This window comes from Colletotrichum aenigma, assembly GCF_013390185.1.
Source record: "Colletotrichum aenigma strain Cg56 chromosome Unknown KSG_Cg56_contig01, whole genome shotgun sequence".
Taxonomy (NCBI): Eukaryota; Fungi; Ascomycota; class Sordariomycetes; order Glomerellales; family Glomerellaceae; genus Colletotrichum; species Colletotrichum aenigma.
In genome coordinates this window covers 1,067,833-1,091,459 of record NW_023500907.1, presented here as the reverse complement: position 1 = coordinate 1,091,459, position 23,627 = coordinate 1,067,833, and the positions used below count along the sequence as shown (strand labels likewise).

Here is a 23,627-nt window from a genome sequence, read left to right as displayed (position 1 = left end):
TTCCATACTAACTAACCTGCGAAAGTCCCTGGTTTCAAGGCATCTCTGACCAGGTTGTATGCCCCATATTATCGGAATTCTAGCCAGGATAGCAAGAACCATGGGGAGAAAAAGGACTCGGCAGGGGTGAGCAACGCGAGTTGACAGGGATTACTCGCACGTCAGGTGCTGATGAACACAGATATCGTCATATTACAAGGATTCAACAGCAGTGGCATTCTGAAATACTAGATACTTCACTCAGAGAAATCGTTGGCGAGGCCTGAAGGGCCGAACCGCGTCCAATACGCATGCCTACTCCTTGGATCATAGCACGAATTACCAACAAACCCGTCTAAAATTGCTGGAAAACCACACATAGAGCTACCGGGGTCTGGTAGAACTGGAGTATCATCCGCCGCGCGCCGATAGGAAAATAGCGTAGCAGGCTACAAGACTCATTGTGCGCGTCTCACATGAAGCTGTGTATTCTTTAGAACGCAAATACATTTTGTTTCCTGCAGGGATTTCCTTCGTGTTGTACCTCTGTAAACTTTTGTTTTGTAACTTGAGGGATAGTGTTCAAGCCAAGTGTGAAATAGAAAATCTATATCTAGGTATAAAGTGAAGGCCATGATGATTCGTATGAACCCAGTCCCGTATTCACAGCCAAATCGATGTTTGGTATTATTCACGCCTTCTGACGAGTAACAATCACGTCCGCCAATGCCTGCAAATCAGAGGCGCCAACGATCTGCGTAAGAGCCAAATCAGCTCCGTATTCTCTCTTAATCCAGTTCCGCAGTTCCACCGACACGAGCGAGTCCAGGCCGTACTCGATGAGACTGCGTGTCGGCGTCACGTCCTCGCGGCTCATCATCGTAATAGACGAGACCTTCCCGGCCAGAGCATCTAGAAGGCTCAGCTCTCCTCCGGCGGCGCCCTCACCGTCGCCATGACCGTCCAACGCGTGCTTGTCTTTCCTCCACTTCTTCTGACGCAGGGCGGACAGGTAGCGCGACCGCTCTTCCAGCCCGTGTGACTTGCCTTGGGGCGAGTCATAGAGCACGAACGCAATGGCTCGCGAGTCGATGTTCAGGCCTGATGACGGGCCGATGATGGCGCCCTTGATGACGGTGTGGACCTGGGCGATGGAGATGTAGAAGCCCAACTTCTCGAGTAGCTGCTCGCGCATGCCTTGCTGGATTACATAGCCGACGTCGTCCACGACAGGCAAGCTGATGGAAATGGTTGGTCTGCCGGCGCGGCTCCTCCACTGCGCGAAGGCGTCGAGGAAGGATGATGTCTGGCAGTAGATGGACTGGCCGACGTTGCCGACGACGTTAGCCCCGGATGCGAGGGCAACGAAGAAATCGAGATCAGGGAGGAGGTGGTGGAGATTCCAAGCGGCGTCGATCTTGGGGCCGTTGATGGCCTTCCAGTCGTCGAAGGAGGCGTTGAAGAAGATGGAGTCGCGGAGGTACATTGAGCCGTGGATCACGCCCTTGACAGGAGGGAGGTCCTTGACTGCTTCCAACGCGGCAAGGAGACTGTCTCGAGAGGAGACGTCACACGCTACAGCACGCACATGAATCCCCGTTGAAGGCGAGTCGTATTCGCTGATGAGCTTCGCCACCTCGGCGTTGGTGGTGGCTGACCGGCCGAGCACGACGACGTTGGACGCACCGTTCTGCAGCATCCAAGGCACGAGGGATTTGCCAATGCCACCGGTTCCGCCGGTGATGAGATACGTCGCATCACCGCGAAGCGAAGCGCTGCCGTCGTCCCGGCGGAGCGGCGATGCCACATCTGCCACCACCCTGTCATCCTCACCCATGATGGCGACAATCTTGCCGATGTTCTGACCGCTCTGTAGAGCTCGGAAGCCGGAGACGATATCGGAGACAGGTACCTCATGGATGGGATGGATGGGTTGAATAACCTTGGCCTCGAAAAGGCTTACCATCTTCGCCAGACAGGCCTGGATGCTGTCCGACTTGTGCGAGAGATACGGCACGAGGTCCACCGCGAAGAAGGAGACGTTGCGCTCGAACTGCCTCATGCCTAGGTGCGAGTTGGCCAGAATGTCCTTCTTGCCGATCTCGACGAAGCGACCAAACTCGGTGACGATTGACCATGTGTCTCGAAGCAGCTCGCCGCTGAGGGAGTTGACGACGACGTCGACGCCACGGCCGCCCGTCACATTGAGGATCCCAGCAGCAAACCCACGCTTGCGGCTCGAGTAGATGTGGTCTCGCGGCACACCAAGCGTCTCGTGAACAAACGTCCTCTTCTCATCGGACCCGGCCGTAGCAAAGACGGTGGCGCCCATGCTCTGGGCGATACGCACGCACGCCTGGCCGACGGCCCCCGAAGCCGCGTGGATGAGAACGGACTCGCCCGGCCGGAGTCTGGCGACGTCGTCGAGACACACGAGAGCGGTAACGTAGGCGACAGCCATCGAGGAGGCCTCGGCGGGGGAGAGGCACGACGGCAGCTTGCAAGCGTGTGCCGCGGGAATGCGGACATGCGTGGCGAGGCCGCCCTGGGCGATCATGTAGAACACACTGTCTCCCGGCCGGACATGGGCGACGTTTGCGCCGGCTGCGACGACGGTGCCCGCTCCTTCACGGCCCGGCAGACTCCAGGGTATGGTGTTGAGGAGTGCGAGCACGTCTCGGAAGTTGATGCCGCAAGCGTCCACTTTGACGATGATCTCGTCGTCGCCCAGCGGCTTCTCGGCGGGGGGCATCAAGTCGTGGCGCTTGAAGTACACCGAGTCCATGACGCCCGGCGTGTCCATGGTCATGAAGAGAGCGCTGTTGGGATTTGAGCCCTCCCAGAGATTCTGCTCCCGTCGGACCGAAAGCCCCTTCTCGATGGCGAACGTCGTCGTCGTCTCGGGGAGTCTGCGAAGGCGAGGCACTTGGAACATGCCGCCCTGCCACACAAAGTCCTGCTCGAGGAGCTCTGCGGGCGACGAAGAAGAGTCCTTGACAAGTCTCTCGGTGAGCTTGTCGACCAGCTCAGCCGTCTGCGTTGGGTCGCTGGTTGGTGCCTTGCTGAACCAGAAGAGCTTCTTCGTCGGATCTTCCAGCCGCAGCGTGCGGAGCAGGCCTTGGACGCGGGCAAACTCGGGGCTGTCGGAGTCGGGGGTCACCCAGAGGAGACCGCGTGTGTCAAGCACCATGCCCCTGAGTGCCGCGAAGGCCTCTTCGGTGGCCACGTCGGCGAGGAAGCTGGTCTCGCCGCAGTCTAGGAAGATGCAGAACTTGTCACTGATCTGTTGGGGCTCTGGAATGGACTTGATCGTCTGCGGCTTGAGATGCTCCAATTTGCTTTGGACAGCTTCGGCAAGCTGCCGCTGGTCCTCGGTGATGGTGCCACAGATCGTTACCTCTCCAGCCGCGTCGGACTCTTCCTCGTCGTCTTGGATGTCATCGGACAATTTGGTGGACCACATGGTCTTGACGATGCATACATCCGCACCGGGCCAGTCCGCCACCGCACCTTCGACGCCGTTGAAGCCGAGGGTGACGAGCAGCCGGTCCCAAGTCTCCTGGGACATGAGCGGGCCGTCGTTTCCTTGTCTCCAGCTGTCCTCCGTCAGCCACCAGCCCGGCAGGATGGTGTACGGGAGGAACGCGGCGTCGCAACTCTCCGGTAGCGACTCGACGATTGCAAGCTTGCCCGTTCCCGGTCTGAGAAGGCTGCCGATGTTGCGGACTGTCTCCTCGATATCCTGCGTCGCGTGCAAAACGTTGGACGCGATGACGACGTCGTAGGTGCCCACCTCGATGCCCTGCTCGGCGGGGTCCTGGCTGATGTCGAGCTTGGTGTAGGTCACCTGCGGCCATGTCGCCAGCTTCTTGCGCGCGGCATCAAAAAAGCCGGGCGAGATGTCTGTATATGTGTACGCGGAGAAGTTGTCCTCCTCCTCCGGCTCCTCGGCGGACAAGGCCTGTAAGACCTTGGTGGTGGCTGCGCCCGTGCCGGCGCCCACTTCGATGATCCGCAAGTCCGGGTTCAGCTCGCCGAGGTTGGCGATGTACCTGGCGAGAGCTTGGTTGCCCCTAGCCATGGTGCGGATGTCGTCGTAGTGCTTCATGAGAAGCCCGTCCTTCATCATAACCTCCAGAGGCTCGACCTCGCCGCGCAGGATCTCGGGGATCGCGTTGCCCACGGCGCAGATGAGCTCGCCAAAGGCATCGTCTCGGGCAACCTCCTGCAGCAACTCGGCGCCGGCTTCCGGCTCGTCATCGACGCCGCGGACCTGGACCTCGGCCCATGCCAAAAAGGCTTTGAGGTGCTTTGGCAGTGTGGTTTCGTCGAGGCCGGCAGCGACTTGGATTGCACGCTTGAGGAAATGCCGGCCGACGGCGTTGTGCTTGTGTCGGGGGAGCAGCTCATCTGGAGTCCAAGAACGGTCCATGATGGACTCCGAGAGAGCCTTATTGTCGGAGAGGTCGACATGCGGCACCAAGACCTCTTGATAACCTCGGGGCAGAGTTTGCTTGACGTGCTCCTCGCCTTCCTGGCCGGCATCGTTGATGCGCTGGTATGTGAGTTCCATCTCGACACAGGGCACGCGCTCGTCGGAGCCCGGCGGGCCATCGGCCCACACGACGATGCTGACATCTGACCGGCCTGTCTTCTCCTGAAAGGTCTTACGATGGGAGACAGTGGTGAAGAGTTGGCCCGACTCGCAAGGGATGGTGTTGGAGAGCTGCATTCGGCGGACGTACGTCGGCACGAAAGCCGGGCGCGGCTCCGGGAGGCCATCGCCGACGGCTAGAAGAGCGGAGCTGAGCACGGAGTCGAGCATGGGAGGGTCGACCGTCATGGCGGATCCTCGCTTTGGGATGGAGAGCGGCTCCTCGTCGTTGGTCTGTCGAAGACGTGTTCGATGAACCGTCTTGCCGGGGGATCTCCACATCTCGAAGATATTCTTAAAGCTCGAACCATAACAGACACCGGAGCGGTCGAGAGTATCATAGCCAGACAGGGCGGTAGCTTCGTCCAGCTCGCCAGCGTTGACTCCCTGCAGGATGTTCTCGGCGTCCTGCCACACCGGGCTTTCACTCGCACCGATGCATTTCTCCTCCTCCGAGCCGGCTTCGATTCTGCCGTGGACGTGAGTGACCCAGCTCGTCTGCTCGCTCCAGGTCATGACCTCAAACGCCCACGTGGACGACGAGAGGTGACCCGTTCCGGTCTCTACGGGTCTCAGCTTGGTGCAGATATCAATGCGCTGCTCTTCCTTGATGTGCAAACCGCGCTCGATGTGCAGTTCGGAGATGGAAAAGGACGTGGGAGGATCGCCGGTGGTGGTGGTGATGGATCGGAAAGCATCCACCGCCAGACTCAAGAAGCCCGTAAAGGGGAAGAGAACGTCACCGACGACCTTGTGGTCACGAACCCATGGCAGCTCGTCCAGCGTGAAAACCTGGCGGAAGACATGATCTCGGCCCTGAGAGGCCATCTTCCAGCCTAAGAGGGGCGTGAAGGTGTGACCGGAGTGGAATTTGCCGACCGAGACGGGCGATCTGTGGATGAACCTCGCCTTCTTGTCCCACTCGTATGAAGGGAGATCAGCCAAGACGCGGTGCTGACTCTTCGGCCCGGTTCCGTTAATGGCGTGAAAGTCGACGGTGAGTCCCATGGCATATAAGCGGCCAGCAAGTTGCATCACAGCCTTGGCGTCATCCGTGCCGCGAACAAGCGAGGGGACGTACGTGATGCTATCCTTCTTCTGCTCTAACGACTGCAAGGTCTGGTTGATGGGCCCCTTAAGGGCGGCATGCGGGCCGATTTCGACGAGGACGTTTGCCGAGGATTCGTTGGCCACGAGCGTGATGGCCTCGGAGAACCTGACGGGACTGACGAGGTTCTTGGCCCAATACTGCGCGGAAGTGATGGCTTCCGCGCCCTCGACTTGGCCGGTGACAGATGAGAAAAGGGGCAGCAACACTCTCTTCTTCTCGTAGTCGCCATCAAGCGCCAACCGGCTCTTGCGATCGTCCGTAAAGTACGGCTCGATCGCGGCAACATACGAGCTGGCAACCCGCTCCATGTGATGGGAGTGGTAGGCCACATTGACTCTCAGTCTGCGGTTGAAGATACCCTGCGCGTTGGCGATGCGCTCAACGGCGTCGATGACAGCCACGTCTCCGGACAGAGTGACGCTGCTCGGACTGTTGATGGCAGCAATACCGGCGCGACCGACACTGGCCGTGTGCCGCAGAAGTTCACCGGCTGTGTCGACGTCCGCGCCGACAGCCAGCATCCCGCCGCCGTTCTCGGCCTGCTTGGCCAACAGGTCGACGGTGGCGCGGCCTCGGAAGAAGGCGACGGCCAAGGCCGTCTTGAACGACAAGAGCCCTGCAGCATAGGCGGCGGCGATCTCTCCCGAGCTGTGGCCTACCACAGCCATCGGCGAGATGCCCCAGTTGCGGAGGAGCTCGACCAGGCCCAGTTGAACGGCGGTGCAGGCCGGCTGACTGATCTCCGCCTCGTTGATCCGCGTCCCTTCGGACTTGGCCAGCTCCTCGGCGAGCGACCATGTGGCACCGAACGCTCGGAGGTGCTTCTCTGCGTCTTCCATCGCCTTCGCGAATATCGGGTATTGGGGACCAAGATCCGCGGCCATGCGGACGGATTGGGCGCCCTGACCTGTGAAGACGAAGCATGGGGCGCTCTTCTGGCCCGCGGCAACTCTCCCTCCGGTACTGGATAGCGAAGGGGAAGCAAGCTGCTCGCGAAGCTCCGAAAGGGAACCCGCGACGAGGGCCATGCGGTGAGCGAAGTGAGTCCGTCTTTGGCCGAGGGTGTAGCCCAGGTCACCCAAGTAGGAGGAGGAATCGTCAATGGAAACCTTCTCGAGATGGGACGCTAGCTGGGATTGATAGCTAGAAAGGGAGGCAAGGGACTGTGCGGAGATGGGAAACAGCATTTGAGAGGGCTGAGGCGACTTCAGCGACGAGGATGACGATGAGGGGTTCTCATCCGCCTTATACTCCTCAATCAACACGGCCGCATTGCTCCCGCCAAAGCCGAAATTGGTGACCACCGCTCGTCTGGGCTTTGATTCGGGAGCCATCCATGGCATGGGACGGCGGACGACCTCGAGCCTAGAGGAGTCAATCTTGGGATTCATCGTCTCGAACTCGGCATTGGGGAAGATTGTGCCCAGCCGAACCATCATCGCAGCCTTGATGACGGAGAGCAGGCCGCTGGCGCTATGCAGATGGCCAAAGTTCGACTTCAAGGAGCTGAGGTAGACTTTCTTCCCCTCTCGATCCCTCCCGATGACATTCGCCGCGGCAGACGCGTCGATGGGGTCGCCGACGGGGGTTCCTGTGCCGTGGCCCTCGACCACATCCGTCTCGGCCGGCTTGAGGCCGACCTCTTGATGCACGCGCCAGAGCAGCTCCTCCTGAGCTACCTGCGACGGCAAGGTGATTCCTCTCGTGCGGCCGGAGTGATTGGCGGCCGAGTTGCGGATGACGGCGTGTACGGGGTCGCCTGCCTCGACGGCCTGGTCCAGCCGCTTCAGGATCAGACAGGAGGCGCCCTCTCCTCTCCCGAAGCCGTTTGCTCGGCTGTCGTAGGAGAAGCACTTGCCGTCGGACGACAGGGCACCCAGGGTGTCGAGCTGCGACATGGTGTGGTGGTTGACCATCAGCGACGAGGCGCCGACAAAGGCCGTCTCGCACTCGCCAGCGCGGAGGCTTTGGCAGGCCATGTGCACTGCGTAACCACTGCTGGAACAGGCGGAGTCGAGGGAGATACTCGGGCCCCTGAGGTTGAAGAAGTAAGACAGGCGGTTAGACACCATGCAGCCCGCGTTGCCAGTGATGCAGTACTTTGTCGACGTTGGAAGATCTTCAATCATCTGCTGGCCATACTCTGCCTCCTCCTGGGCTGAGAAGACACCCGTCTTGGATCCTGAAAGCCTGTCGAGGGGCAGTCCTGCATTCTCAGCAGCCTCGAATGCACATTCTAACAGCACACCTGGATGGCGTGTCAGTCTTCGTCTGCGGCTGATGCGATTCAGACGCGAGTCTCAAAACGACATCTGAGGTTCGCGAGATATGAGACGTGTGAAGGAGGTCAGGAATTTTGCTTACGGATTTGGGGGTCCATTGACACGGCCTCCTCGGCAGTGATGTTGAAAAAGGGAGCGTCAAAAGCGTAGATATCGTCAGGTAGGAAGTAGGCTCCCTTGGCGGAGAGAGCACCCGGCTTAGCAGAGTCGCTGTAATGGAACGACTCATGGTCGAAACGGTCCTCAGGGACGCGTGAGAAGGCCGACTTGGCCTCGGACAGAAAGTCAAAGAGCCCCTTTCTCCCCACGCCAGGCGCCCTGTAGGCGACGCCGATCACCGCTATCGGCACAGGTGGTGAGGTTGAAGCTGCCATGATGACGCTACTACCAGACCATACGAGAGAGAGGGATAGAAGCGATCTAGTCTGTTGGCGACAGCACACAAGATGACACGTTGTTTGGAAGAATGAATTGATCAATGATGAAAGAAGGGGCCTTTGATCAGACAGACTCTTAAGAGAAAGATCAAGATCTAGTATATCTGTGTGTCTGTGCGTCTGTGGTTTTGTTCGCCTTCCAACGGGATACTGGGTACTCTGGTTTATACGAGAAACACAGATCCGATGATGATCGGGTCGATGGACTGATTTTCGCCGCATACGCATTCAAAACTCGCACGCGAGGCGGTTCCATTTTCACCTGACTCCATTTTGGACTGAAGGAAACGACTTACATGCATCACAGGCCGGGGGTGCACCCAACAACAAGTTGTCAAAGTCAATTAGACATAGGTGGCCTGCTATACGAAAATATGAAAACCGTTAGAAGCAAACTGGATATAGGTACATTGATCATACGTGACAAATGTGTCAGCTGTAACATAAGGAACCCTTCTTGTCGCTTAGTAACAAAAGACCCTTTGCTTGCAGTCAAGTAACTATTTAACTGTAACAGTATATCGAGGAAACTTGGCTCGAGTGGAGTTGACGTGCTTGCAGCCTGCATAGGGTCCGCTGAAGATACGAGCAACCTCTTGCGGATGCGGTGATCCACCGCCACATGGGACTTTGGTAAAGGAAGACAACCCGAACAAGAATACGTATCCTGTTCCATCCCTGTTTAAACAGTATCTAAGCAGACTCATTCGATATAGCAATAGATTTATATGTAATTTATAGCTAGTCCAACCAACCCCAGTCAGATCGACAAGAGATTTACCCGCCCCAGTTCCCGTCCTCTGTCCATCCGGCTTCCGAGCCATGCAGCCGAGCCGCCCCTTGCAGCTTCCACTTCGAACCAGGTTGCTAGTCAAGCAGGATTGATAAGTCTTTCATCGTACGACCATTGGTACAGCACTCCGCCGAGATCCAGTTACCAACATGAGAGCTCAAGTCTAAGCGGGACCACAAGGACCATTACGGAACATACTTTCCAAAACGTGGCAGGCCGAGATGAAGAATGATCTTTTGTAAGAATCCCTACCTGAAGAATGCTGACATGCCGGCCGTCTTTGCCGCAGAACACTGGTCAGCAAACATCAGCGTCGCAGCAAGTCCCGCTTGATGGCGATATTTTGCTTCAAAGTCGTATAAATGATTCGTAACCCGAAGTACAACCCTGGATTTCGCAGAGGCGCCCGGGCGAGAGCGCAACCGAAGGTACCTGGCAAGCAAGTATACGATACTTAGCCGGAACGGGGTTTTCGTGTCGGTCGCCCATTGCCTTCAGACTCTTTGATTACGTTAGGTGTTTTGGGGCTGTCTCTCATAAGATATGGAGATATCAACCACCCTTTGACGAGGTATCTAAACAAAAAGAAGTAAAGCCAGAATCTGTCTGTTTGTGAGGAAACAACTCTGTTAATCCACTTTTTTCTTCCTGACTTGGCCGATATGAGCATGAAAAACTCAAGCCTCCTCGACGATCCCGCCTTCCTGGCCCAGATTTGCGAGCAATGCCAGCTTTCCCCCAAAGACATCCAAGATGTCTACCCATGCACGCCGCTGCAGTCGGGCATGATGGTGGACTCATCTCTATACGTCCACGTTATCGTTCACAAAATTGACTTTTCTGTTGATACGGACCGACTATGCACCGCCATAGATCAGGTCGTCGCCGCGAACGAGGTCTTGAGGACAAGAATCGTCGACTGCGACGGCGCCGGCTTGCTGCAGGCCGTGGTAAAAGAGGGAGAGCCCGTCCTCAGGTCAACCGAGACAGATCTCGACCGGTTCCTGGAATGGAACAACTCGGTCAAGACCGACCTGGGCACGCCCCTGATCAGATTCGCTCTTGTTCGCTGCGGCGCTGGAGATGGCGGAACTAGACTGGTCACGACCCTGCACCACGTCATGTTCGACTTCCACGTTATGGAGTCTCTCATGGACGACACCTGGAGCATCTATGAGGGCATCACGCCGCCGGTACATGCCCCATTCAGGGACTTTGTTGAACACTGCGACACCATCGACCCTAAGGAAGCCGCCGCCTTCTGGAGAGGCCGCTTCAAGAATGGTGCATTCATTTTTCCACCACTCCCTGGCCACCATCACCAGGTCCTCGCCAATGAGGTCTTGACCCGGGACATATCCTTCGCCAGCGACAAATCATCGCCGGCACTGCCGTCAAATGCTCTCATGCCGGCCTACATAGAAGCCGCCTGGGCCATGACGGCCTCGGACTACACGAGCAACGACAGCGTCGCCTTCGGTTGCATACTATCAGGACGTGGCTCAGGCCAGCCTGGCGGTGCAGAGACGACCTTCGGGCCTACCATCACCACCGTACCCGTGCAAGTTGATCTGCGGCGGAACATGACCATTCAGCAGCTTATCAAGGGACGGGTTGCCTCGAGGCGAGAGCTGTCAACGAGTCCCTTCTTACAGTACGGCCTCAGGAGAATCCGCAATATCAGCGGCGACGCCCAGCAAGCGTCAGGCTTCCAGAGCGTGCTCAACATCGTGCACCGCGCGCACACGGTAGGGCTCGGCACATCGGGCCTGAGTCTTGATGCAGCGCACACCGAGGAGCCTCCTAAGCCGTACGGCCTGCTCCTTATCTGTGCCCCGGGCGAGAAGCAGATTTCGGTGAAGACACTCTTTGACCCAGCCGTTCTTGCCCAGGAGCAGGTACACAGGATACTGCGGCAGTTTGAGCACCGCCTGAGACAGCTTGTCACGTCTCCTCCGTCAACTTTGCTGAAGCGGCTTCCCTGCCTCAACTTTGGCGATACCCTAGAGCTCATGGACTGGAACAGTGGAGGGTTTGCAACAGGCGCGACTGTGGATGTGTGTCTTCACAGCCGTGTCTTTGCCAGGGCGGCGGAGCAACCCAATGCGCTGGCTGTCAAATCCTGGGACGGCGAAGCAACGTACGCTGAACTGGTGACTATGGTCGACAACCTCGCGCACGAGATCTTGGCTGCCCGGGAGGGAGAGATCACTGCCGAAGAGCCAATATGCGTAATGCTCGGTAGATCCCTGTCTCTGACAGTATCTCTGCTGGCCGTCATGAGAACTGGAGGGACTTGTGTGCCCATCGACCCGAACCTCCCCGATGGCCGCAAGGAAACCATCTTGCGGCAGTGCAGGGCTCAATTGATTCTGACCTCGTCCGATTCTCTTCGTCATGATTTTCAAAACAGCTATGTCACACACGCCGTTGTCCTCAATCGAACCAAGGATGCGACCAGGATTCACAGGTTCCCAGCCGACATGGATGTGAATAACCCTTCGTCGAGAGCCGCATACATCTTGTTCACCAGCGGCAGCACGGGTCAGCCCAAGGGAGTTGTACTAGAGCACCGATCACTTGCATCCTCCCTTACCGCCTGGGCGGACGTGTTGGGCTGGAGCACGAGTTCGACGGTTCTGCAGTTTTCAGCCCCCGCCTGGGACGCATGTGCGCTCGAGATCTTCGGCTCGCTCCTCGCTGGCGCGTGTTTGTGCATCCCCTCAGATGTAGACCGGGAGTCTGGCTTGGGAGTCTACATCAGGTCCACCCAGGTCAACTTTGCCGTCCTGACCCCGACAGCCTTGCGCAACCTCGCGCCGGAGGACGTGCTTCCCAGCCTCCAGACGCTTGTCTCTGCCGGCGAGCCCATCAGTCGAAGAATCTTTGAGACTTGGAGCGACAAACTGCGGCTCTTCAACGCATGGGGGCCCTGCGAGGGTTCAGTCGTCGCGTCCATGGGACACCTCGCACCTGATGCTCGTTATCCTGACACGGTCGGAACGCCTATAGGCTGCGCCGTGTGGATTGTAGACCCGGAAGACGCCAGTCGCCTTTTACCAATCGGTGCCATGGGCGAGATGCTCATCGACGGACCAAACGTGGCGCGAGAGTACTATCTCGCGCCCGAGCTGACCAAAAGCTCCTTCATCAAACCCCCCTCCTTTGTGCCCAAACATAAAAGTGGCCTTAACTCCTCCCATCATCTGTACCGGACCGGTGATCTGGCCCGATACAATGCGGACGGCACCATCGCCTTCGGCGGCCGACGAGACAACCAGGTCAAGGTTCGTGGCCAGCGTTTTGAGCTGGGTGAAGTCGAATCCGTCTTAGCCAGTCACCAACGTGTCTCCAAAGTTGTGGTGACTACCCATCAGGCTCGCAACGGGTCTTCAAATAAAGAGCTCGTCGCAGTTCTCGTATTCGACGATCAGCATGTTGCGCGTCATAACATCGGTGCCAATGAGCCTGGAAAGATGAACAGGGTCCGCCTCGACGATGAGAGCCGCAATCAGCTTGAGTCCATCCGAGAGTTTGCCGAGGGCTGTCTTCCAACATTCATGGTGCCCACCTCCTGGATGATTGTCAGCGGCTTTCCGCTCACTCCGTCCAGAAAGGTCGATCGTACCAAGATCCAGGCCTTCCTGGATACCGTAGACATGTCGACCGCCCGCGCCGACGCTGTCCGCTCAAACCACCAGGCAGCTTCGTCCCGGGCGGTAGACAATGACCACCAAGTCCTCACGCCCCCGGTAAGTCCGGCCGAGGTGGCTCTACAGCTGGCGTGGTCATCCGTGTTGGGGGTCGACCCGTCAAAGATTGGCCGGGAAAGCTCGCTCATGCAGCTCGGAGGAGACTCCATCACAGCCATGCAAGTCGCGACGCGCTGTCGAAAGCAAGGCTTCCAGATCGCAGTGGCCGATCTGCTGCGCAAGCCCACCCTCGCGGAAGTCGCCAGGGAAGTCCAGCAGACTGCGCAAGAGACGCTCTCCACGGCCATACCAGTAATGGATGTGGTCGAGCAGTCTCAACATCGCCCGTTGTCTGCCATCCAGAAGTTCTTGGTCGAAGATGACGGCCCGGCCGCGCACAACCAGTTCAACCAGGCATTCTTGCTGGACCTTCACCCGAGCATGGCGGTAGCATCAACGCCCGCTCGCATCCAGAAGGCTCTCGGAAAGCTCGTTGCGTATCATCCGATGCTGAGATGCCGCTTCTCCCGTGTCGAGGACGACCGTGGTAACAGCACTCTGACCCAGTGGATTGCTCCATCTCAACAACAGCAAGACGTTGAAGCTACTTGGGGTTTCCGCGTACATCGTGATGTTGACTCACAAGCCGATCTCGAGGCCATCGTATCCAGCTCTCAGTCGAGCCTCAATATCGTCCAAGGGCCTGTCTTCGCTGCCGATGTCATTGTCAGTCCGCAAGAAAAGGTTTCGGTACTCCTAGTCGCGCACCACCTCGTTATCGATCTGATGTCGTGGAGAATTCTATGGGAGGATCTCGAGCTGATCCTGCAGGACGATGCTTGCGTCCTGTCCCCAAGCCTTCCTTTCCCGGTCTGGTTACAGAGCCAACGCGACATGCTGAAAAGCGGCAACTCATCTTCCTTGTCATCATTCAAAGCGTCATCGGTGTTCTCATCGTCATCGCCCTCGCCAGATTCGGCATCATCGCTCTCGCGGGTCTCTTCGCCACCGCCGTCTCCGTGGCCCAAGGCTGACCGTCTTTTCTGGAAGATGGACAACGTAACACCCAAGATGAGAGATACGCTCCGGATAAGCTACACACTGGATCAGGAGAAGACGGCTCAAATCATGGGACCAGCTTGCAACTTGCCCTTCAGTACGACTCCAGTTGTTCTCCTGCTAACGGCCGTCTTATTGTCCTTCCGACGCGTGTTTCCCGATCGAGGCACCCCTGCGGTCTATTGTGAAGGTCACGGCAGAGACAAAGGTTTCGCGAACAAGTCAGTCGATACGTCACGCACCATCGGCTGGTTCACCACCCTGTTTCCCCTGTCTCTACAGGCTATGGAGGCGGACAGCCGCGTTGATGACGCAGTCATGGCCATCAAGGACGAATACCTAGACACCTTACAGACAGCTACAGAGCAGTTCGCTTCGGAGGTACTTTGCGGGCAAACTTCATTCAAGAGAAGCGATATCGAGTTGATTTTCAACTTTGCCGGCCGCTTGCAGCAATTCACACGAGACGACGAGCTCCTGAAAATTCGGACTGACGGACCTCCAGTCCACCTTAAAAACGTCACGGGAGACTCTGAGCCGGTTGGTCTTTTGAGTCTTTTTGCCTCCGTCGGGGAGAACGACGAGCTCACGTTCACTCTGGAATACGATCGCCATATGGCCCACCAAGACCGCGTTGCCCGTTGGATACAGCAGGAGCTGGGCAACTGCTTCCGCGAGATGACATCTACGCTTCCCGGAAGCCAGCGCCGCTTGACAGCCAGTGACTTACCACTTTTGAAGTTGGCGTCGGGAAGTCTTGAGCATCTTCATTCCCAGTTGGCAGGTCTACACATTGCCCAAGACAATGTCGAGTCGATCTATCCTTGCACTGCGACACAGGAGGGCATCCTTCTTGCCCAGATCAGCGGACACGACTACCACAACCGCTTCTTGTCAAAGCTCACCTCGTCTGACGGAGAGATCGATCCCAATAGGATAGTAGATGCCTGGAAAGTCGTCTGCAAGCAGCACTCTATCCTGCGAACCGTCTTCACTAATGGTCTCTCTGACCAAGGCGGCTTTCAGCAAGTCGTGCTCAAGGACCATGAGTCATCCGTCTCAATCGAGCAGATGCCGGCTGATGGTTCGACAATCGCACAGGTGTTAGCCTTGCGAGAGAAGAGGGCCTTGGATCCCAAGAAGCCACCCCATCACTTAGCCCTCTTTCGCGTATCAGCTTCTGTGGTGTACGCCGCCTTGGATATTAGCCACACAATAGTTGCTGCGAGAACATACCAGGACTTATGGAGGAACGTCGGGAGGGAGTACGCACGAGCAGACAGGGGTAGCCGTACCGCTGTCACCCCGGGCAGGCCCTTCTCGGACTACGTCGTCTGGCTGCAAGGTCAGGAACAGGAGGCACGCCAGCACTGGAAAGAGTATCTGGAAGGCGTCAAGCCATGCGTATTCCCTCTAGACCCGTCCGCTGCTTCGGACTATCGTGCTCGGGGGCCCATTGTCCCCTTCAACGATGCTCGTCTGTTGAATAGCTTCTGCCAAGGCCAGGGCATCACCAGCGCCATGTTCATGCAGGCTGCGTGGGCTCTGGTGTTGTGGAAGCACACTGGCAACTCGACGGTTTGCTTTGGAGCTTCTCGATCTGACCAAGAGGTACTGGCAGGCGTCGATGATACAGCAGAGCTCCTAGGGCCCTGCATCTCCATGCTGCCTTGCAAGTTTTCCCTCGACAATCCCGCTGTAATGACAGCGATGGATGTGCTCCATGCAGCTAAAACCGCCGCCTATAGTGCAATGAGCTATTCGGGCTGCTACCTGGCAGAGCTGCACGATGATCTGGGCCTGAGAGACTCGCCCCTTTTCGACACGGCCATGACCGTGCAGCGTGCTTGGCCAGCAGATCTGGGCGGCGACGGCGGCCATCTGGCGGTTGAGACCATGGATGGCGAGGATCCGACCGAGTTCTCCATAGTCGTTGGAGTTTCTTACTCGGACAGTGGACTCATGATTCGGCTGGCACACGAACGTGCCCACGTTTCCGACGAGCTGATCGAGCGCATCGCGGAGACCTTTGCGAAGGTCATCGAGTACATGATCCAAACACCGCATGAGCCCCTAGTTCACCTTGACGAGCATTCCTCATTGCCAGCTGAGTCCCTGAACCTCCTGAAGCAATGGAATGCAGAGCCCCCAGCCGCGGCCGCGCATTCAAACGTCGTCAGCGCCTTCCGGGCCATGGCCCGCTCGCAAGGATCTGCCCCCGCCGTCTGCTCATGGGATGGTGATCTGACTTACAGTGAGCTGGATCGTCTATCCGATCGCCTGGCATACAAGCTTCGGATCGAACATGGCGTCCGAAGCCAGACGGCCGTTGCCTTCTGCTGCATCAAGACAACGAGCGCCGTCGTCATCATGCTGGCCGTGTGGAAAGCTGGCGGCGCCTTCTTGGCGTTGGATATCAACCACCCACCAGAACGTCGAACGGCCATACTGAGAGAGGCGGAGGCTACATTGATTCTTGTCAACACACCCGAGAGGGTTGGCACGATGAAAAGCTGCTTTCCTGGCGGTGCCGTTGACCTGGTGGACATGACGGCTCTCCAAGATTTCACACCTGACGATGCCGATGTCCTCGATGAGTTGAGTTCGTTCACAATCGATCCGCACCACGCCGGCTACCTCGTGTACACGTCTGGAAGCACGGGGCGGCCCAAAGGCATTGTCCTGGAACACAAAGGCGTCGCTACAACCGCCCAGGAGATACCGCGCATCATGGATGTCACACCACAAAGCCGCATTCTGCAGCTGAACAACTTGGTCTTCGACTTCGGTCTCCTGGACATCATCTTTGCCTTGTACAATGGAGCCTGTGTGTGTATGCCGTCCGACGCGGAAGCGTCCGGTGACATTGCCGGCGCAATACGACGCACCAGCGCTAACTACGTGCAATGTACGCCGACGTATGCCACTTTATTCAGCCCGCAAGACTCCCCGAGCGTGCGGGCAATCGTACTGGGTGGTGAAGCTCTCAGACAGGAGAACTTGGACACCTGGGCCTCTCACGCTCGCGTCATGGACGTTTACGGCCCGGCCGAGGTGGGCATCTCGAGCGGCAGACCAGTTGCCGTCAGCGAGAGCGGCGCCATCATCCAGGACATTGGTACGCCCGTTGGCTGCCGGTACTGGGTTGTCGACCCGGAAGACCACGACGAGCTGGTCCCCATGGGAACCACCGGTGAGCTCCTCATCGAAGGACCCATCGTCGCCCGCGGGTATGTGAACAGCCCTCAGGCAATGGCTGCTGCCTTCATCGATGCGCCTGCGTGGACGCGACATCCCGAGCTCGCGCATATGGGACTCGGCCAGCATCGCTTCTACAAGACGGGGGATCTCGTCACGCAGAAAGCAGCAGACTCCTTTGTCTACGAGAGCCGGAAGGACACTCAGGTCAAGATCAGAGGTCAGAGGATTGAGATGGGCGAGATCGAATACCACCTCAACCGACAGACGACGGGAGACGCGAAATGGGTCGTCGACGCCTTTCTCGAAGGCCCAGGCCAAGAGAAAACCTTGGCTGCATTTTTTCAAGTGTCGAGCAAGGATGCCGGAACCGTTCCAGCGTCAGGGCTCGGCGACGACGTCCTCTCAGCCATGCCGAAGGCGGCCGAGGCAGCCGCAGCAGCCCTTCGACAAGTGTTGCCGTCATACATGGTGCCAGAGGTCTTCATTCCTTTGCGGAAATTCCCCGTGGTCGGGCCGATGAAGACGGATCGTAAAGCTCTGCGCACGATGGCAAGCGGCTTCTCTACGTCAGATAAACTGTCTTACCGTCTTGACGGACGGCAGCAGGTCGTCGCCGGCCTTTCACAACCGAAAGCTGCTTCTGGCGGCGAGCTGACAGATCTCGAGCTGTTGCTGCAGCGCACGTGGGCTGCTTTGCTCGGCGTTCCACCTCAGTCGATTCGGCCCCAAGATGACTTCTTCGTTCTCGGAGGCAACTCCATCCGGGCCATGCGGCTTGTGACGGCCCTGAGGAAGTCAAGACACCGTCTCAGCGTCGTCGATGTCTTCAAGCACCCGACTCTGGCAGAGATGGCGCTGAAGATTGGCCAGCTTGCAGGTGACCGAAAGGCCGGTGTCTCGCAGAAGCCCGCCTCTGTGCAGCCGCGTGATTTCCCTCACCTGGGCGTTCTGGCCAAGACGAGGACATGGTTAGACACGTCGAATATCGAGGGCGTCTCTTTGGCAACAGATCTCCAGGCGCTCATGCTCGCCATAGAGCATGTTCCCGACTGTGGCACTATGGTTGCAACTATTACCCTTGAACCTCTCCCCGGGGCTCAGCAGCAGAGCCTGGATCTTGCTAGGATGCGGGAAGCCTGCGTGCAGGTTATCCGCCACCACGGTATCCTGAGAACAGTCTTCGTCCAGAACAAGCAGTCCCTGTTGCAGGTGACGCTGCGGACCCCGCCGGTGGAGCAGATTCACGTGCTACGTGCAGGCGAGACGAGCCAGCACCGAGTCTCGGTATCGTCGGATATGCTTGATATCCTTCCTCACTTTGACCTGCACAGCGATGACAGTGGGTTGCTCTGCACACGCCTCAAGCTGACCTTCCATCATGCTCACTACGACGCCGTCTCCCTCGGTCACCTCTTGGGTGATCTGAAAAACGCCTATGCCGGGATGGTCATCGTGACGAGGCATCCAAGCTTTCATGAGTGGGCGTCGTACGTTGCCAAGACTGATAGAGTAGCCGAGGGGCAAGATTTCTGGAGAAATTTGCTGAATGGTTCCATGTCTCACCCCCTGGCACCTAGCGGCAGCACGAGGCAACACCAACCTGTGTCAGATGCACAGCAGAAGGAGCATCTTGCATCGTTCAAGGTGCCGACCGCGAATCTCGCAAGCCCCAATGGAACTCCCGCGACGGTCTTGAAAGCCGTGTGGTCCTGTGTTCTCTCTCGGGTGCTCGAGGACCCTGACATCGTCTTCGGTTTCGTGAGTGCTAACCGCTTTTCTGGGGCATTTCCTCGCGGTACCGCGGAGCAGGTGGCCGGGCCGTGTATTAATCTGGTGCCCATGCGAGCTTCCATGGGCGATGGCACCAAAACCATGGCGGCTCTCGTCGCGGAGCTGCAAGACCAGTACAACCAGTCCCTCCCGTATCAGCATGTCGGGTTCCGCTCTATCGTAAAACGATGCACGCAGTGGCGGACGAGCCGGTTCAACTCGGCTATTCTGTTCCAAAACCACGAGTCGATGGGCGACAGCATCAAGCTGGGAGACGCCGAGTGCGCGATTATCGGGGTCGGGCAAGGCGCAGACTCGGCTGACGTCTGGATCTCGGCGGTCCCGGGGATAGATCAGACGCTCAGCATAGAATTGAGGTTTTCACCGGTCGGGGTGCCGGTAGAGCTGTGCCAATGGATCTCTGGCTACTTCGAGAGTCTGTTGAACAATCTGTCGGGGTCGTGGGAAAGGAAAATACTTGACATCCATGAGGATGTTTTGCACGCGTCCGGGCCCAACCTGTTGTCTCCTATTCGGTACGATAGAGGCACAGCTAGGACAGCGGGGACCGATCCGGAGGATGTTGTTGATAGAGTGCTTCAGGCGAAGCATTTCGAGTACCTTTGATAGTGGTGTATTATACCGTACAAGGACTGATTCTGTGGCACTGGGAGGCCGTAAGAATAATGAAGCATACATGATACTCGGTACTGTTCTTGCAACGGGTCATGTCAAAGTGGGGAGTTGGGTGCACTCAACTTCGTTAAGATCTACCCAGCCTAAGGCAAGATTTCATAGGACTTTATGCTATTACTATAACTGCACCGTCTGGAAAATTATGAGCCACTATAGAGGTACATAAAGGCAAAAAGATAAAATAAACATCAACTAGTAAGCAATCAAAGGAATACATGAGACACGAAGGTCATAGAACAAGTGAAACCAGATGTGGTTTCATGCGTCCTGATTTTATAATGCAAGCATCGTCTTAGTGACCTAGTAATTGAAAACCGAAAGATAGGAATAGGTTACTATATGACGATAAATTGCACTAGTCAACAAACATCAGTGTCTTTGGAATCTGCAGCTGCATGACTGCTATCAATAGAAACCTAATTGGAGCAGATCAAATATTTTGGTACAAGGTGAACTGATGATCATTTTGATATGTTTTACCCACGTAAGTGATTACGCATACTGCGCATGGATTTAAGGAAAACAAACAAACAATTTGGGGAAGAACCGCACAGTGTGACAGTCGCGTGATGGTGAGCTACGGTAAGAATACGAGCGCCGCCAAGATACTTCTATCCAATAGTAGGCGAGAGTATCGGCTTCCATAGGAACAGCGGGCGTATTGCAATGACGCGTCGCAACTCTCAACCAAATATTGCTGCCTAGGAGCAACTGGCGGCATAACATGGCCGCGAATGCAAGATATCTTTGCTTTTCTTTTCCCCATCTTACATCCCACATCCTGAAGACACCACATTCCTACGAAACACAGGCAGTTAGATCTCTGCAGTGGTCATCCTTTCATTACTTCTTAAAATCTCTCGCGTTGCAGTGTGGACGAAAATGAGCACTGTCGATGATCAACGCCGAGCAATGGCCCAAGCCGAGGCCGCCGGTCTCGAGCTCCTCGGCCCTTGTCCGCCTCATCTAGGCGAGGCTTGCATCGACATTCCACTGCAAGATGGACAGGTGAACCGCACCAAGATCGTTTGGCCAAAGCCCATCGAAGGCCAGTCTTCGCCTCTGCAAGCTTCGCTTGTCGTGTACTTTCACGGGGGCGGTTTCGCTGTCGGCAGCCCAGACATCGTCCTTGCACCCTCCCGAGGCTTCGCGTCGATGTTTCCAACTGTCGTCGCCTGCCCGTCCCTCAATCAACTGCCCGAGCAGCCATTCCCAGCGCCCGTACAGATTGCCTGGGAAGTCTGCGCTTGGCTTTCTGATGCGAAGCACTTGAACTGCGGAATACTTGAAGCCGAGGATGTCAAAGTTGATCTGCATCGCGGCTTTGTCATTGGCGGACTCAGCGCCGGCGGTGGTGCCGCAGCGAGTATCGGTGGGATATCGGCGGCGATCGCGGCTGGGTCGGATGGCTTCGATGGGCTCAGCCCCTTGAGAAGTCCCATCACAGGGATCTTCTCGGGCATCCCGATGCTCGCCACCGAGATGATGCTGCCGCCGCGTTACAGGGAGATGTTCAAGTCCCGTGAGGAGAACGGCGACGGTACCGGGCAAACCAGTGAAATGGTCCGAGAACTTGAGGAGCTCCTCGGCACTGCCGTCAATACGCCGTGGTTCTCGCCCATACACTTGGACTCATCCAACCCGGAAATTGCCAAGAGCCACCCGCCGAAGGTCTTTACCTACTACACGACACTCGATCCCTTCCGCGACGACTGCCTGATTTACAACAAATGGCTTTCAGAATTGCCGGGTGTCGAGTCTCGAACTTCGGCGGTCGAGAAGGAGAGCCACACAGCGTGGGTGTCACTGCCGCGGCCAGAGTGCCATAGTTGGAGGATTAAGGAGGTAACGCTCGACGGTATTTCCTGGCTGCTCGGTATCGATTGGGACAGGGAGAGATCCGATTTGCCTGCTTAAATCATTCTTCTACTCACTGTAGTTATCGAGTCAGGGCTATGAGTTTATCCTGCTTGTAGAGGTGGGAAGATTTTCTGTCAGTTTGGGAGCTTCTCTCAAAACACCCAAACATTGTCGTGTTTAAACACTCAGGCAGTGGGCGAAAAAAAAGAATTAAGCTTGACTCTGCCGCGTCATGTAATGACATAGGCTTACCTACTTGGTGATGAGCGTTAGGCGGGGGCTACACAACGACAGCAAATGACTCACAATGAGCAGTTTCAGAATTCAAACAAGTGATTTAACAGCGTGACTGCAAAGTACTCATATAGTTATTAAATCGTGCCGCCGTATAAACTGCATGCAGTTAGAGAAATGCAAATGGATGTGCTTCTTCAAGATTATTTCTGCCCTTCATTGAAGCGCCTATTATGACCACCTCTGTCGTCTCTGTCGTCGAGCTATACAACCCCGAGGCCGAGTCAAGACTTGGATCTCGGATGCTTCTCGGACCTATCGACCACATGGTCTTTCCCACTGTTCCTACAAACGTAGTTTTCGTCTACGAACGGCCTAAAGCCAGCCCCTTGGCGAGCTTCATGACGGCGCAAGCACTACAACTTTCACTCACACGTCTTCTCAAGCACTATGCTCATCTCACTGGTCGGTTTCAGCTCAACAAAAGCTCCGACACATTCGAGATTGGAAACTTTTCAAAAGGCGTTGTCTTTTTGCAGGCAGAATGCGATGCAATCCTTACCGACATCGCTGCGCAGAGCAGATCGGGTCGCATAATCGTTGAGAACCTGCCGGGCTATGGCAACGCTTTGATGCCGCCGTATGAGGCCACAATTGAACGCATCTGCAGGGACCCCATCCTCGCAGTCCAACATACTCGCTTCGCGTGCGGTGGAGTGGCTTTGGGGATCCACCTGCATCATATCGTCTGTGACGCTGGCGGCTTCTTCCAGTTCGTGCGAGCCTGGGCGACAATCCACCGATCCTCGTCTCTGCCATCGCCGCCGGATCTTAATTACTACCCATCAGCGCCCGATGCCATGTCTGTGGAAGAAAAGCGTGCCGCTCTCGATGGCAACCCCTTGTTCTGGTACGCCCAAGATCAGAAGCCCGAGCCGGTCCCGATCGCGTCAAGTGCTGTTCCAGCAGATGGGGACCCTATCGTCGGTCACACCTTGCACTTCTCCAGTGAAGTCCTTACATTGCTCAAGAAAAAGGCAACGAATCCTTCCGGTCAGGGCTGGGTCTCCGCCTTTGAGTCAGTGTCAGCTTACCTGTGCCAAGCCATCTACAGAGCTCGTCTCCGTCTGCTTGAAGCGCAGGGCGTGTCGTCGTCATCAGCCGATTCTCAGTTACGGCAAGGCTTTTGGGGTTCAATCGACACTCGTGATCCTTCGAGGCTTGGTCTGGGTTCTCCATACTTTGGCAATGCGTCGCTCTCCATCCTCACCAGCATCGATCATTCCATACTTGCAGATGGCGAGCTCTGGCAGGTGGCCGAAGTAATCCATAACTTGGTGCGGTCGATGAACAAGACGAACATGGAAAATAACACGAAGTGGTTTGCGGCGCAGCCAGACAAGAGCCGCCTCAAGATGGACTTCGATTTCGGCACTGGGAATTTTGTTGTGAGCCAGTGGTCCAGACACGAAATGTATTCCGGGGTGGAATTTGAGACAGACGTTGATGGAGGCCCTGTCGTTCCGGCTCTCGTTGCCCCTCCTTTCACGGAGGTGTCTTTGATGGATGGGTTGGCACTGATGGTATCATCTCCACCCAAAGAGGCTTGTGAGAGTAACGAAGATGAGGCTCCTTCGACATCTGGGGTCCCCCAAGCCATTGATGCAATTTTTTCAGTGTCTGAGATGGTGTGGAAACTTTTGATCGAAGAGGAGACATTTCGAAAATTTGGGTGCTAAAGAAATCGTATCCTGCTGAGCTTAACTCGGCTGGATCTGCACCTTCAAGAAGGAATCAGATCATTCATGTATCCATATCGACCTAGCGCTCTACATACAAATTTGGTATACAACTTCATC

At 56.6% G+C, this 23,627-nt stretch overlaps 3 protein-coding genes across 3 annotated transcripts; 2 read left to right on the top strand and 1 right to left on the bottom strand.

Annotated features, from left to right (window-relative positions):
* Positions 1-670: 670 nt before the first annotated feature.
* Positions 671-8,400, bottom strand: ACRTS2 (Highly reducing polyketide synthase ACRTS2; the record flags this gene model as incomplete). Its single annotated transcript, XM_037315547.1, has 2 exons — positions 671-7,992; positions 8,109-8,400. The coding sequence occupies 2 exons, from the start codon at positions 8,398-8,400 to the stop codon at positions 671-673; spliced, it is 7,614 nt and encodes a 2,537-aa protein (XP_037184510.1).
* Positions 8,401-9,918: 1,518 nt separating this feature from the next.
* Positions 9,919-19,605, top strand: atnA-2 (Nonribosomal peptide synthase atnA; the record flags this gene model as incomplete). The annotated part of the gene is made up of 1 exon (XM_037315546.1): positions 9,919-19,605. One exon carries the CDS (start codon positions 9,919-9,921, stop codon positions 19,603-19,605), a length of 9,687 nt encoding a protein of 3,228 aa, XP_037186107.1.
* A 2,396-nt stretch (positions 19,606-22,001) lies between these two features.
* On the top strand, positions 22,002-23,507 carry HST (Shikimate O-hydroxycinnamoyltransferase; the record flags this gene model as incomplete). Its single annotated transcript, XM_037315545.1, has 1 exon — positions 22,002-23,507. The coding sequence occupies one exon, from the start codon at positions 22,002-22,004 to the stop codon at positions 23,505-23,507; it is 1,506 nt and encodes a 501-aa protein (XP_037184508.1).
* Positions 23,508-23,627: the final 120 nt, after the last annotated feature.